We start from the raw sequence: 15,307 nt of genomic DNA, 5'->3' as shown, positions 1-15,307 counted from the left end.
CAATCTGCAAGATGAACCTTTCTAGCAAGCTACCTTCCACACGAAAAGTACTCTTTTCGGCACCGCACCCATTTCCTAGTATACCATGGACTTTCAATGGCTTCAAACTACCATCGGTAAAAGATTGCAATGAGTTTTTCAGCACTCACCTGACAAATGTTCCCACTTATGCTCGCTACAGTTTACCTACTGCTCCAACAGATATTAAAGGAGTGGATCCTGAAGTCTATCTGCATATGAATCGGAGACAAATGGCAAAGCAGCTTCCAAAACTAGCATCGAATCGTTTTTTCAACCTCATATTTTTTCCAGAATCTCATCACATAGCTCTGGTGAGAAAGTCGACTATAGCATATATGTTTTCGAACAAGGGCGGGACTTTGTTCAATGATGGAGATTATGCAAGGTTATTCACGACGTACAAAGGAACTTACAAAAAGGACAACTATTTCAGTGAAAAAATGCTTCCAATGGATAGCGCCATAGAAAGACAGAGATTCCGACGTTTAGTCAAAAACGAGCTCTACGAAGCAATATTGAAGTATACGAAGAATGAAGACATCAACATAGTCGCGGGTGTATTCTGTTTTAGATTTGGGTTGGTTCCGGTTACAGAAGATGATCATCTTCGGGTAAAACTTGCTATTCGAAAGGCCGTACTGTCTCTTTTTGATCGCAAATTGCAAGAGCAGTTAAAGGTCATCTCCAAAAAACATCAGAACATGGCAGCACAATTACTACCCAACATAACTGTACATAATACCATGGGTGAGGAGAACGTGCCAGGATATTATCCCAAGTATCCTTTCTTAAAGAAATAGATTATAGAGCCGCCGGCCGGCAATTTTAGATACATGCCCAATCAGGTTCTGCGGCAGAAAACGAAAGTAGATCACCATTGATATTCACTTCATATTTTCGAGCATGTAACCAGAACGAATTGCCATCTCCTGTAGAGGCTACGATGGGCCGCTTGCACTCTTCACATACAGTTGGTGACAGAAATAATTCTGCCAAACGGGCCTGGCGTAATTCAAGAAGCATCTTTATATCTTGCTGGATTTCTTTCGATTCAAAATCAGACTCCTTGACAATGTCTATTTGTATGTCAGTGTTGTCTTTTGTCGACAATTTCACTTTCTTGTACAACTTTAGTTCAATATTGTTTCGGAGTAAATTGAGTTTATCCGATTCACCTGGATTATACAACTTGTCATTGACTATGGGGAAACCCAAGTTGCGTAGATGAATTCTTATTTGGTGCATTTTTCCCGAATGAGGCTCGCAAGATACTATGCTCTCATCAAGCTCCAGATTGTACTTTAATCTGGTGAAGGTGGTGGATGAGTCGATAGAGACATATCTTCCTGGCATAATGTAACCAGCTGTTGAGTTAAGTAAAAATACAGGATCTTGGTGAACGAGCTGAGAAGGTGGAAATTTGCCCTTGACCCTTGCTATGTATTCTTTTTTAACATCTTTTCTCTCTTGAAGCTGCTTCTGTATATTTGAACAAGCCGCTGAAGTGGTAGCCAACATTAGTATACCAGATGTAGCCTTATCAAGCCTGTGACACGGAAAGATGCTCTCCAAATGCAATTGAGCCTTGACAATCTCTGTCACTGAATTATAGCGAAAGTTGCCAGAAGGATGGGTTGGAATCCCACTTGGTTTGTTAACCACTATCAATGATGGATCTTGGTATATTATACTTATTGGTCCTGACCAAACAATAGGAGGTTCATGAATGTGCTTATAGTTCAAGATTATATCGTGCTGCCGCAACGGCTGTGTTATCAACTTTTCACCTTGTATAATGACCGGTTTTCCTTTGTCTTTGATTTGAAGCTGAAGTCTATCATGCTTAATATCTTCGTAAGAAAGACTTGATGATTGTCCCAAATCCGACTCGAACACCTGTGGAATGGTGCGGCCCACCCATCGTTGTTTCACGTGAGTTTTGTACTGGAAATAGTAGGGAGTGACTCTGCACAATCTGCCATCAAAGACATAGCTCATAAAAAAGTGCGAACTGAAAATTAAACTTTTGAAATTTAAACTTTATGAGAACGATAAATTAGGTATACAGATAACATTTGCAGCCGACGCTGCAGTCTAGTTTTGCAAGACGTTTTGTGCGTTACGACCAATGACGTTTCCTGGAGGGTCGTACTCACAAACAACGTAATGGCCCCAATTGTTCTTTTGAGCAGTCCTTAATGGCACATCCCATTTTTGTAGATCCTTTCCAAACAACCTGAGTAAAATGATTATACTCGTTGGCAGTTTGATAGTTGTATGTTTGTCCCTCATCGTACCAAGCGGTCACAGCAGAAGGTCCATCTTTGAAACCACAAGCAAGATTTTCACCAAATTGTCCATGGGTGTGAGTCAATATTCCGGAACAGTCGTACGAGTCAGCGTTATTTTGGGCATATTCGTAAGCCAGGGTGTCCCAAGATAATGGACCAGCGCCGTGAGCTGCTCTGTACTTGTTATGGATATCCAAGATCAGCTTGGCAAAGTCGGCATCGACTCCAGATGGACCGATTTCAGAGTAGATTCCACCAGAGCCAGAACCTGAAGACAGGGTTGAGGCGGAACTGGAAGTCGAACTGGTGGAAGTTGTCGATGCAACACTGAAAAATGGAACCGCTGAGGTTGTGGTAGGCTGGGTTGAAGCAACAGGAGCCGCGGACGATGATGACGATGATGAGCCTGAGGTGTATCCAAAATCAGAGAGCCAGCTCTTCACTTTGGAATTGCTCAAAAGCGATCCCAACAATCCCCCAAAGCCACTAGAACCCGAAGACAGCGACGCAGATGCAGTGTTGGAGGAGGTGGTGGAACTACTGTCTCCGTCAAAGAAGCTGAGAATGCTGCTCCAAAGAGAAGATCCAGAACCCGAACTGGCAGCAGTTGGAACTGAAGAAGCAACTGGAGAAGCAACTGCAGAAGGGACCGGAGCAGCAAATGGAGCAGCTGTACTCGTCACAGCTTGAACAGCAGTGTCATAAACAGTCACCACAGCTGGTGCTGGTGCTGCTTCTACTATCGCAGCAGACAAGATAGCCAAAGCAGTGGCCACACTAATGGAGGGTCTCATCTGATTGTTTACTGTGAATTGGGCAGGATTGAGTTTTATATCGCTGGTCACAAGAACCCCACATTGGCAATGTCCGTTTAATTTTTATACTAAATAGGAATTAGCTGCAAATTATTCAGCTCGAGCTGCATCTTCACTTGCCCGATTAGGCAATGTTCCATGAGCCTGTCAATGTTGCCTAAACGGGAAATGATATTGATTTTTCATTCTGATCCAAAAAGGCATCTAGGACTTACACAACCAGGACAAAACCAGGACAAGACAAGACAAGACACTACAAGAAAATAGTCCAAGTAACTCGATCCAGTACATCCTAACCTATAATGATTCAAGTTCGGTTGTAATGTTTATTCGTATTGCTTAATGTCCTGCAGAGAGCGAGGTGGAGCACAACCCCACTAGGTTCCGGCCCGCAACGGGCTTCAACGGGCTTCATTTAAAAGCCGCCATCAAAGATTACCTTAAATGAACTAGCCAAAGCCTCCGCAACCCCTCCTGCCGTGCACCGGGCAACTATTTCAAACTTGCATCCCACGTCGTCCGTGCTCTTGATAGTTACTAATGCTCCGTAATTTGCATTTTGAGTGTGCAAAATACCTGCTGCCAACACCAAAATTCCGTTTTTGGTGTCGTCTGGCGAATGATGTACAACTTCCAACCCTAATCGGGACACCAACCGTACTATATTGGACGAGTTGTACCGATGGGCAGTACTGCAAAAGACAGTACTTTCGCCGTCTATTGAACCCAATTCTTGTCCAATTTGCAACCATCTCTTTTTGAACTCTTCCAAATTTGTAGAAGTAGCCGCCGATAATGTCTTGAGCATAAGAACAGGAATTTTCAAATTGAGTTGATTGAACGAACCTCCGCACATGAACGATAAAGCAAGCACAGGACTTTCGTTGATGCCCACGACATTACGGATTTTGACCCTAATTTCCATCTCTGTCTTTGTAGTCACCGTTTGTTGCGGATATTGTGACATTTCGATAATAAAGTTAGGGTTGGTAGTAGCTGAAGCTCCTTGAAGTTCCAAAACGGTGAGTCTAGTGATCTCGGTATTGGCTGACTTTGCTGCACTGTTAATGATTGTAAACCGGTAGGTAAAGATTGCACCACTCTTGATAACTCTATACGTGATTTTGATCAAAGTGTTCTCATAAAATATTCCAGCGTCGTAGTGACACATACGAAGATACCCAGAATACCAATTGGGAGATAGGGTGTAATCTTCAGATCTTTCTGCAAATGGATCTTCACTTTCATCACTAGCCTCAGGAATAGGTAGCGCAACACTAGATGCTGACTTAACATTTCGGAGTCTCGCTAAGGCATCCAGATTACTTCGAGGTTTATTTTCAGCAACGTTGGAGCTGGAACGAGTTCGGTTCGACAAGCGATGGACACTTCCAACTCTTGAAAGCAAGTGGTTGGATTTTGCTTCAAACGCGGGAAATGGTCGCAATACAATTGAAGCAAGCTCTTTACCTGGCTCAATCATCAATTGGAGATATTCATGGGCCCTAGTCTGTATTTCAAGATCCATCGATTGGGTTTCTGCTTCGAATAAATCTATTATATCGGGAACAAAATCAGAATCAGGTTGCCTTGCTGATATTTTGAGAAACGATGTGAGTAGCATGGCTCGTGTGATTAACGAAACTGAAAAGTAGGCATCATAAAGAACCAGAAATGTCAGTATAAAGTCGAAATCACACTTGTGTCCGTACTCTCCCAAAACGAACGCAGCAACTTTGACTAGGCTCTCCAGTGAACTATGAGTCTTGAGAAGATTGGATATCATGCGACAAGACATCGTTTGAAGGTTTTCATTATTGACAATAATCTGTACCACACGTTCCCACACCTCGTTTCCGGTGTAAGCGGACCCACCAGATGGACCTTCTCCCATAGATAACAATCGAATCATGTTTGTAACATACCATTCCGGGTTCAGGGCATACCGCTCAGCTAAAACTGCAATTTTGACAGCTACATCTGGCTTTAAATTAGCTTCAGTATGAGGAAAGCTATCGAGCAAATGAGTCACAATCAGGTTGCAATTGGTGGCATCGCAAACGGTGTAGAGCAAGTCTAGCGATTTTCGTTTGACCGAGATATCTTTGTCGGCCAGAAACTTGAAAATTTTGGGTAAATTATCGGAGAAAGATTTTCTTACCGAAGCGTAGTAATTGCCTTCCAGAGTAGCTCGGTCTGCCAACTTGATGAGAGCATCTAGTGACAAGTATCGGGTGTTTGTTTCTGCCGAATCTAAAAGGGACATCAAAGCTTCTACAGCACCAGCTATAGCCTCGGCAGAAGCGTCCAAGAACACCGTCAAAGAAACAGTTTGGAAAAGAATTGAGCTTTGGGAGTTTCGATTGGGAAGGCCACGGACCGGCTGTGACGCATTTTTGATTGAATATGCCACCACTTCACGCAAACTGTTGACAGTCTCTCGATCAAGCAGAGCCAATGTCACGGAAGGAGCGGTTTCTTGGCACAAAAAACACAATTCTATGGTATGCAATAGACTCACGATAAGCCAAGGGGCCGGAGAGTCGTAATAATAGTATTCTTCAGGGCATTGCTGCTCCACCACTAACAGACGTAATCGACGAGCAATCGAGGGGAGTATTGACTTGAAGTATTTAGGTTCCATTTGCGCCACAAATTGGATGAGAGGAACCGATGCTGCCACTACGCCCATGCTGGGGTCGTCAACAAGCGACAAAATGCGAGGGATCCAATTGTTATTCGCTTTGATGATCGATGGAAATAACTTGGAAAGGGAAAGTAAAGCTGCCACACTTTTTTGGCGAACTCGCAAGTTCAGAACTGGTGAGCAACAAAGAGAGTAAACCATATCGACGATTTCCTGCCATCGAGGGAAATCTTCATGGTTTTTGGTGATGGAATGAACCGGGTAATCATGGCCTTCATCGTTCAGCACGTTGAAGCAGTTGGCGATGAATTGCACTGCCAAGCAATTGAACTCTTCGTTATTCGACTGGAGATCTTTTATCAAGGAAGAATAGATGATATCTAGCATATTTTCCAAGTAATCAGTGATGGTATGGTTCTTTTCCACCGGGAACAATGTCGATACTGCCAAGTATCCAAGCGACTTTTCGCTGAAAACGGAAGATTCCACGAGTGCGAGTGCATGAGTGAGTCCGAAATCAACTGTATCGTACCCAAGAAGGTGGATATATACGAGTTTACAGATGTATTTTTTGCGATGATAACCGTTAAGATTTGGTTGCGAAAACTTGGTTTGGATATTGTTGATCTCAAGATTGATGCGTCTTTTCTCGGCCTCTGCATCCTGGGCTTCTCGGATATCGACGATAAACTGGGTCAACCCTTTCATCAACGGAGCCATTATGGTGGATCGATCGGCCCGCAGCTCAAGTGCTGAACGCGGAGATCACCTGAAAAATCACGGGACCTTCGCGCACCTGACCCTCTCCCCCAGTGGTGCAGACACGACGCACCCTCATTGGCCCGGCGCGGTGCCGGCATTTAACTTTCCAAACTTCACCCATCACCACCATGTCATCTGTTGCCAAAACCGCTGCCACCAAATTGGACTGGGCAAAGGTCGTCTCATCTTTGGGATTGACCGGATCCACCGCTTCGTCCTTGACTGCTTTTAAGAAGAGAAACGATGAGGCCAAGAAGGAGAACTTGGCATTGAAGCAAGAAGCCCACACCGTTGATTTTAATCACTACCGTCTGGTTTTGAAGAACCAGAAAGTTGTTGACGAGATCGAGAAGGCTGTGTCGTCATTCAAACCCGCCACCTATGATGTCAGCAAGACATTGAAGTCCATTGATCTCTTTGAAGAGAAGGCGGTTGAGAACGCCAAATTGACCGAAAAATCAGTATTGGAGGAAATAAAGCAACTCCAGGAAACTTTGAAGGACATTGAGTCTGCCAGACCATTCGACCAATTGACCGTCGACGATGTTGCCAAGGCCAGACCTGACTTGGACGAGAAGGTGAACTACATGATCAAGAATGGTAAATGGGAGGTGCCCGGATACAAGGAGAAGTTTGGCGACTTGACTGTTATGTAGAGCATTAAATAAGAATTGAAATGGTGTAGACAAAGACAGGAGACAAAGGCAAAAAGACAAAAAACAAAAAGGGCACTTCAATAGTTTGGCTTGCTTAGTGAGTGTAAACTTAATTGTTCCACTTTGTGTTTTATGCTTCTCTTACTTATGTTACGTATGTCTCGTCATATGTCTGGATATACATGCGTTATACATGCCTTTATTTCTCTGTTTCTTCATTGCTCGCTATTACAGTTTTCTTCTCTCCTTCGTAATGCACCACATAATTGAAATGCTCAAAAAATCCCGTCGGTATGAGTATCAATCGCTCAGGAACAGACTTGTGATTGTACTGGTACCCCAATTCAAACATACTATCCCAAGAAGTGGTTATTATACTGCAATTGTAACGCTTATGTATAATATGAATTAAATTGCCAAGTTGTCGATATTTTGATACCTGATCTTGGAACAGCAACAATTTCAATTCCCAGTAAAAAACAGAAAGGTTATCAATTACTAACGTGTGAATATTGACATGAAATAATGGATCATTTGGCAGAGTCATTGCCAATATCAGCTCGAGTTTCAGGATCAAGGCTGCAAAATCTTCAATGTCACCCAAATTCAATTGCGAGTCAACCACAATGTTCTCGTACCCACAGTCAATCACACATACTTTTCCCGAGCCAATTGGATGCAATCGGTTGTAAAATGCTGATTTTGTCTTGCGATCACGAAACGCTACATGTATCACACCAGTGATCTGTTCACCCAGTGATTGCAAAATATGGGGTTGAACCACAAGGAGCTGTGTTAGCTGAAGATGAGAAGATTAACTCGAAAACTTCAAAGAATAACTAAAATCACAGAGACACTATTTTTAGCGAAATGGTTTTACCGAGAAATCAATTTACCATAAAATTCAGCTATCAATGAAATCAAAATCCAAAATGGCCAATTACTGTGTGTCACCAGTCCCCTCCGATCCACTCACCACACTCACCTCTCGTAATGCTATAGTTTTCATGCCGTTTAGGCATACTCTCTACTTTAAGTCTCACTCTCACCCCGCCTGCACCCGGCCTCATTGACTATATAACGGAGCCGCACACTGGCGAAACTCAAGGCGTTCCACAACTCAACGTTGGCCGTCAAGGAACTACGACGCAGGAGTTTTTAGGAGCTAAAAAGGTTGCACAGGTGATCAGTATACCCGCAAAACCTTACAGACGCTTTTTGAGCATAATCAATCATCATCAACAAACAATTTTTCAGCCAGTTTTTCGCCAGAATTTTTTACCAAATCGGACCTTTCGGTTTTGTTTCTACTCCTACGGAAACTACCACTTCACTAGCAAATCACTCATCTCCCTTCCAAACATTCCATAATATTTCCGTCCATCTGTCTCCATGAACTTTCATTATGCTATTGACCCTCGACTGGTACTACTGCCGTTCCATTGGTGCCTAAAATTCATCAACCATCTTCGATATACATGGCTTAATGGACGACTGACAACCCGGGCAACCGTGGACGTATTTATCAACTTGCTGCTCGTACTATTGTGGATAATACTTTCCAAAGTGGTGCTGTGGATTCCTAATCTGATTCGACCTCCTATTTATGTGAGATTATGCATGCGTCTTGACGAATATGTATTCTCGATGCACCCCTATTGGATGGGTTCAATTCTCTCTTTAATATGCATTTGTGCCGGTGGTTGGCTTATCTATAACAAGTTTTATCGGCTGATTTCAGTGGTGTTACCCAATGCCATTGAATTGACCAAAATAGGACATCTGACAGATGTAAGTTCCACGAGCTCTTCGGAAATGGAACACGAAATAGGTTTCAAGCTGTGGATGGATGAACCTTTCTCCAAACATGAATTTGTACGCTCGTACAAATATGCTCCATTAATCTTGTGTTTTTCGAGTTGGTTCTTGCTCAACTTGGTGTACCGATTTCACAAAAATTACAATATCGTCAAGGGAATCATTGCATGGGCATTTTATGTGGTATTGCACTTCTTGGTACCCATAGTGACTTCGCTATGGCTTTACTTATTCCAACCGCAAGGAGCAACTGCCTTATTTTGGTGGAATTTGGGACTGCAAAATCTCATGGCTCTTATAACCCATTTCATTTTCCCCAACGCTCCACCTCTCTATATTCGAGTATATGGTGACAACAAACCTCCCTCATACGATATGAAGTTCACCGACGGTATCAGTCGTTCTGACATGAAAATAGGGCCCCATATTCACAAAGCGGTATACTGGGCAACACCATCCAAATTCGGTGCCTTACCATCACTCCATTCAGCAACTGCAGTTACTGCGTTTTTATTTGCGTGCTATTATTCTCGTTACAACACGATCAAAGCCTTGGCATTCTTATACATTATTTTACAATGGTGGGCTGCCGTGTACTCGGAACACCATTGGCGGGTAGACCTTTTAACGGGAATGTTTTATTCATTGGGCACATTTACATTCTTTCACAGTTATACCGGAAGCTTTCAAAAAATGGACCAACAGTTTATAAAAAGTCGGCAAAAGGGCGACTTGCGAGCCGGAACCACTGCTGGAATGCGGCTTTTTGCCAATAGCCGATTTTCCAACTGGTTTGATCCTCTCTCGTGATGAAGACCATACAAAAATTAACCGTCAATAAAGTTCATATCACTCATATACGCTCATACCGTTATACCGCTATACGTTTACACCTACCTATCCTCATTTCTGCAACCTGCCGTAATCTGCTACTTCTTTACTTTTCTCGGAATTTTTCGCCAGCCTGCTATTGTTCGCGCACAATAGAAAATGCAACCTACACTATTGTTTCCTCACCGCACAATCAACTTGACATGCCGCACTCGAACCGGTCGGTAATATTGGACTTCTATATAAGTATACTTGTTGCGTCAAGAAACTAACCATGAAATGCACAATTGTATTGACATTAGTCTATTATGCCATTATGGCATCGGCTGCAAAAACCATCTTACTTTCTAATGATGATGGCTGGGCCTCCACTTATATTAGAGCTGCATACCGGGATCTTAAGGATGCTGGTTACAATGTGATTTTGGTGGCACCGGTATCTCAAAGATCAGGATACGGTGGAAAATTCGATGTTCCTACTTCCAAGACTCTTGAAACTGAAGGAGAATTTAGTTACGTTAAAAAGGGTGCACCTTCTTGGGACCATGAAAAAGACGACCAAAATATCTGGTATTTCAATGGTACTCCTGCCTCGTGTATTTCGTTCGCTTTGGACTATTTGCTTCCTGAGAAGTTTGACAATGTTACACCCGATTTGGTGGTTGCTGGACCTAACGAGGGTCCTAATTTGAGTCCTGGTTTCTACACTGCTTCTGGAACCATGGGAGCGGTTTATAATGCCATTTACCGAGGAATTCCCGCCATTTCGTTCCTGGGTTCTGATTTCAACAACTCTTTTTTCAAAGACTCGCTCGACGATTCCAAATCCAATCCCGCCAATATCTACTCCAAAAAAGTTGTGGAGTTGACGAAAAAGGTAATTGACGGAGGTATGCCCGCTATCACCGGTATAAACGTCAATTTCCCCAAAGTAGGCACGCTTTTGGGCAAGGATGATCCTTCGTGTGACGACCCCAAATGGCAATTTGGCAGGATGATGGGCAAAGGAGTGTTTGTTCAGAACATGAAGTACAATCTGGACCTGGGACTTATGGAGTGGGGCACGAAATACTTTGACAATATTCTGAAAGATTGCGACAGTGGAGACTGTGGATTAACAGCGGAATACGATATTTACCTCAAAAACAATTGCAGTACATCAGTCAGTGTTTTCACTGTGGATTACGACACCACGTTACTGACATCCAACACCGTCAAAAAACTACTTGGGTTTTAGGAGCCACAAGTTCACCGATGCGGCGATGATGGAAATTACCAAAAAGGCGAACGGAATGCGTGCGGCTTACGCAACGGAATTATAGAGCTATTTCAGAGTATAAATAGAAAATCGTTGCCTTCAGTGCATAATTTCACCATCAAATGAACTCAAACATGTTGAAGGTTGTGCCAGAGGACAGGGTGCGTCTTTCCGTTCGCCATCTTCTGGTGCTGGTGCTGCGCGATCCCGGCGAAGTTGCAGATGGAGCAGATTCTGCAGATAAACCATCTGGCAAGATCCTCGATGATATCTCGTTCGATCTTGAATCTGGTAACATGTTAGCGATTGTGGGAGCATCTGGAAGTGGTAAATCGTCTCTCCTAAACACATTGGCACAACGGTTCAATGTTCACAGTAAACGATTACAGCTTCTGGGATCTATTTTGTTAGCTGCTGCATGTGGGTCGCTGCAGGATTCTGCGATGGCTGCAATTAACAGCGCTTATCTCCAACAAACTGACATATTTTTGCCTGGACTTACAGTGTATGAGACGCTCAAGTACAAAGCCGACTTGCGGCTCCCTGCAAGTGTTCACTCGTCTACAAAAGACAAATTGATCGCTTCCTTGTTGAATGTTCTAGGACTCGAACATATCCGTGATAAGAGAATCTTGTCATTTGCAACCCAACAAACTACGCTTTCTGGTGGAGAACAACGACGTATATCTTTAGCAATTCAGCTTCTTAGTATGCCGCCATTGTTATTTTTGGATGAACCTACAACGGGACTCGATGCAACTAGTTCGCTCAAGCTCGTTCAAATATTACGAACCCTAGCATCGCCAGAATTTGGCTTCACGATTCTCCTTTCAATTCACCAGCCTCGACCAGAGATTTCTGTGCTCTTTGACAAACTTTGTGTTTTAACCCATGGAGGCAGAATGGTATATTACGGCAGTTTGGTGGAAAGCAGTAGGTACTTTGCCAACATTGGTTTTCAAGCTTCCAACAATATCGATTACATTATGCAACTTTCCGTCAGGGATACGCTGACCATCGAGGCAGAACGTCAAAGTAACCTTGTTATAGATCAATTGGTTACGGCTTGGAAGGAACACAACTACTACGAACCATTGAATCTTACTGAACAGCAACAAAAAGCAGGGTTTGAAGCTACTTATAAGCAGCTTACTCTGTCCCAAGAAAGCCGTATTACTCTTTTTAGAGAGGTGATGGTACTAACGAAACGAAATATGTTGACTTCGATAAGAGACATAGGTTCTCTTTTGGCTCTTATTGGAGGAGCCATAGTTCTCGCTATCACATTAGGGTGGATGTTTTACAAACCAGGAAGTGATTTGGCTGGTATAAGATCGACCACATCGTCTTTATATGTCATTCTCGAAGTGATTGGGTTTTCTCCATTATTCGTTGACTTGGTAAGATTGTGTCTCATTGATGGAGTTTACTACTTTTCTGAACGCCAGGAAAATATCGTCAGTGTACCAGGGTTTCTCATTTCCAGAAGACTTGCAAAATTGTTCATTGAAGATATTCCAACCTCATTGATCTTTTCTTCAATATCTTACTTTATGTGGGGTTTGCGAATGGAAGACGGTAATGGAAACCGAAATGTGTCCTACTTTTTCATCTGTGCTGTTATAACGTTTCTCGTGTACTCAATTGGTATGGCAATGGCAACTTTCAGTTTTGCACTTGCTCCATCGTTTCCTATGGCCAGTATGATCTCCAACATCTTCTACCAGTTACAAAATAGTGCTTGTGGCTACTTTGTGAATGCAAAAACAATGCCGGTATACGTCCGGTGGACCAAGTATATTGCCCACTTTTGGTACGCATTTGGAGGACTTACTTCAAACCAGTATACTGACTGGAAAGGTACTTGTCGAGGCTCAGCCCAAGAATGTGTTACATATTCCGGAAATTATCAACTCCACGAGCTTGGATATCCTAAAAATTGGATTGCACAGCCTATTGGAATTTTGATTGCCTGGTTGGTTGCATTTTACATTTTCGCAGCCATTGCTCTATATTACCATAATGGGTCTTCTGGGGTTGCCAAGCATAAGACAAATACAATTGGAGATGAAGTTGATACCCAGACAGAAAACAGAGACGAAAAAGTGCCAGCAAGCGATCAAACCGATATTGACAATCAAGAAAAAGTTTCTATTGCACTTGAAAATATTAGCATGTCAATTCAACCAAAATGGTGGTCTATCAAAAAACCTCAACCACTAACCCTACTTGACAATGTCTCTGCTGAATTTGCAGCATGCCAGCTCAATGTCATATTGGGACCCTCAGGCAGCGGGAAGTCTACGTTACTCAAATTTTTATCGAACAGAATCTCCAAATCAACTGCAAAAAAAGTAAGTGGTTCAATGAAGGTAAATGGTTCCCAAGACATCACACCATCACAACTAGCAACCATATCTGCCTACGTTGACCAAAGCGATGATTCTCTCATTCCAACTTTAACAGTACGAGAGACCCTTTTTTTCCAAGCCCGTTTGAGACTTCCTGAAGAAAACCATGATAAAATACCTTCCATTATTATATCGTTGATGAGAAAAGTAGGGTTATTGGAATGTGCCGATACGGTGATCGGATCCTCTATACGGAAAGGAATATCTGGAGGAGAAAAACGGCGTCTTTCAATTGCAATACAGCTTCTAAGTGAACCCAAGGTGCTCTTTTTAGACGAGCCAACTTCTGGTTTAGATTCGACTACGGCAAGAACTATTCTCACCATGTTGGTAGACCTAGCAGTTCAGAACAACACAACAGTGATAACCACCATCCATCAGCCCAGTGATGATATGTTCCATGAATTTGGAAGTGTCTTGTTACTTGCTCGCCATGGTACAATGATTTATCAAGGAAAACCAAATTCAATTCAGCCATATTTGGAGCTGAAGGGATACTTTAAACCAGAAACGATGAAAGTAGCTGACTTTATGCTAGATCTACTTTCACCCACATTGGAGGAGACCCCAGAAACCATAGAGGCTCGTATACAAATGTTGAGGACAGAATGGTTGTATCATCAAAAACAAAAATTTGACGAGCAAAAATATAGTGGAGACATCGACTTGGTTCAGTACAGACACAAACGTGCTCGGTTTATGGTTGCTCTAAAGGTGATAACTCATAGACAACTTCTCAATTCATGGCGGTCGTTAGATGTGGTTTTTGCAAGAGCCATGCAAACGGTTTTGTTGGCCATTATTCATACCTTGTACTTTACGCCACTTCGAAATAGTCAAATTGGCATAAGTAACCGACTCGGATTAGTTCAAGTGGTATTGAACATGTATTTTGTTGGTTTCATCAATAATCAATCGTTGTACCCAATAGAACGAGACTTGTTCTACAAAGAGTACAAGGATGACATTTACGGCACATGTGAATTCAGTGTTTCTTACCTTATCAATGAGCTTCCTATCGAGATATTGCCATGCTTTTTTTTTGCAGCTCTTATTGTTTTTGGTCCTGGTTTACCTAGGAACGCAGGCATGTTCTTTAGTATGTTTCTCACCAGTTTCATTTCCATGAATTGTGGTGAATCGTTGGGAATTCTTGTCAATAGCGTGGTGAAGCACTTGGGATTGGCAGCAAACGTTTTGGGTAGCATTATTATGTTTGCATTGTTTATGGGAGGAACAATGTCGCTTAATATGCCACCATTTTTCAAAGGGTGGAATTACATTAATCCTATGAAATATGCAGTGGGAATTTGCGCCGAGCTCGGATTTCGAAACCAGGTATTTGACTGTCCTGGAAATTCCGATTGCCCTCTTTCAACTGGAGAAAAGGTTTTACTAGCTTACAATCTTGAACTGAATGTGCCGCGTTATTTCGCAGCCTTTGTTGGATGTCTTGTGGTGTATCGAGTGCTTGCGACAGTTGCAGTATATGTTAAAGTTAGATATTTTATATAGACTAATGCTGACTTATGACAGGTTGAATAATTAATTTTTTAGTACATTAGTCAGTTCAGGTTCCTTGCATAAGCGGAAATATTCTAAAATGGTTACGGGAAAAAATATTGATCTCGCCTGTGGACCTGGTTTCCTTTTGCTCTTTCTGGCGAGAGTACCCGAAATGAGTATATTTCCGGCTAATGCCGTTTTCTTGGGCCAATTGCGCTGACAGGTTGCACCAGATTCGTACATCGCTCGCGAAACGCACTATGCGGGCGAATTTGCGCTTTTCGTAAAATA

General features: G+C 42.6%; 8 protein-coding genes across 8 annotated transcripts; 5 read left to right on the top strand and 3 right to left on the bottom strand. All coding sequences in view use genetic code 12, as the record gives it.

Moving 5' to 3' along the window:
* Positions 1-11: 11 nt before the first annotated feature.
* On the top strand, positions 12-821 carry PGUG_03096 (uncharacterized protein; the record flags this gene model as incomplete). Its single annotated transcript, XM_001485317.1, has 1 exon — positions 12-821. One exon carries the CDS (start codon positions 12-14, stop codon positions 819-821), a length of 810 nt encoding a protein of 269 aa, XP_001485367.2.
* Positions 822-846: 25 nt separating this feature from the next.
* Positions 847-2,019, bottom strand: PGUG_03095 (uncharacterized protein; the record flags this gene model as incomplete). The annotated part of the gene is made up of 1 exon (XM_001485316.1): positions 847-2,019. One exon carries the CDS (start codon positions 2,017-2,019, stop codon positions 847-849), a length of 1,173 nt encoding a protein of 390 aa, XP_001485366.2.
* Positions 2,020-2,173: 154 nt separating this feature from the next.
* Positions 2,174-3,106, bottom strand: PRY1 (Pry1p; the record flags this gene model as incomplete). The annotated part of the gene is made up of 1 exon (XM_001485315.1): positions 2,174-3,106. One exon carries the CDS (start codon positions 3,104-3,106, stop codon positions 2,174-2,176), a length of 933 nt encoding a protein of 310 aa, XP_001485365.2.
* A 436-nt stretch (positions 3,107-3,542) lies between these two features.
* On the bottom strand, positions 3,543-6,494 carry PGUG_03093 (uncharacterized protein; the record flags this gene model as incomplete). The annotated part of the gene is made up of 1 exon (XM_001485314.1): positions 3,543-6,494. The coding sequence occupies one exon, from the start codon at positions 6,492-6,494 to the stop codon at positions 3,543-3,545; it is 2,952 nt and encodes a 983-aa protein (XP_001485364.2).
* A 170-nt stretch (positions 6,495-6,664) lies between these two features.
* On the top strand, positions 6,665-7,192 carry ATP7 (F1F0 ATP synthase subunit d; the record flags this gene model as incomplete). Its single annotated transcript, XM_001485313.1, has 1 exon — positions 6,665-7,192. One exon carries the CDS (start codon positions 6,665-6,667, stop codon positions 7,190-7,192), a length of 528 nt encoding a protein of 175 aa, XP_001485363.2.
* A 1,392-nt stretch (positions 7,193-8,584) lies between these two features.
* On the top strand, positions 8,585-9,820 carry PGUG_03091 (phosphatase PAP2 family protein; the record flags this gene model as incomplete). Its single annotated transcript, XM_001485312.1, has 1 exon — positions 8,585-9,820. One exon carries the CDS (start codon positions 8,585-8,587, stop codon positions 9,818-9,820), a length of 1,236 nt encoding a protein of 411 aa, XP_001485362.2.
* Positions 9,821-10,115: 295 nt separating this feature from the next.
* Positions 10,116-11,078, top strand: PHO100 (Pho100p; the record flags this gene model as incomplete). Its single annotated transcript, XM_001485311.1, has 1 exon — positions 10,116-11,078. One exon carries the CDS (start codon positions 10,116-10,118, stop codon positions 11,076-11,078), a length of 963 nt encoding a protein of 320 aa, XP_001485361.2.
* Positions 11,079-11,221: 143 nt separating this feature from the next.
* PGUG_03089 (uncharacterized protein) lies at positions 11,222-15,025 on the top strand (the record flags this gene model as incomplete). Its single annotated transcript, XM_001485310.1, has 1 exon — positions 11,222-15,025. One exon carries the CDS (start codon positions 11,222-11,224, stop codon positions 15,023-15,025), a length of 3,804 nt encoding a protein of 1,267 aa, XP_001485360.2.
* Between the last annotated feature and the right edge of the window lie 282 nt (positions 15,026-15,307).

This window comes from Meyerozyma guilliermondii, genomic scaffold (assembly GCF_000149425.1).
Source record: "Meyerozyma guilliermondii ATCC 6260 scaffold_3 genomic scaffold, whole genome shotgun sequence".
Lineage (NCBI taxonomy): Eukaryota > Fungi > Ascomycota > Pichiomycetes > Serinales > Debaryomycetaceae > Meyerozyma > Meyerozyma guilliermondii.
The sequence above is the reverse complement of the archived record's forward strand: the minus strand, read 5'-3'. Positions and strand labels throughout refer to the sequence as shown.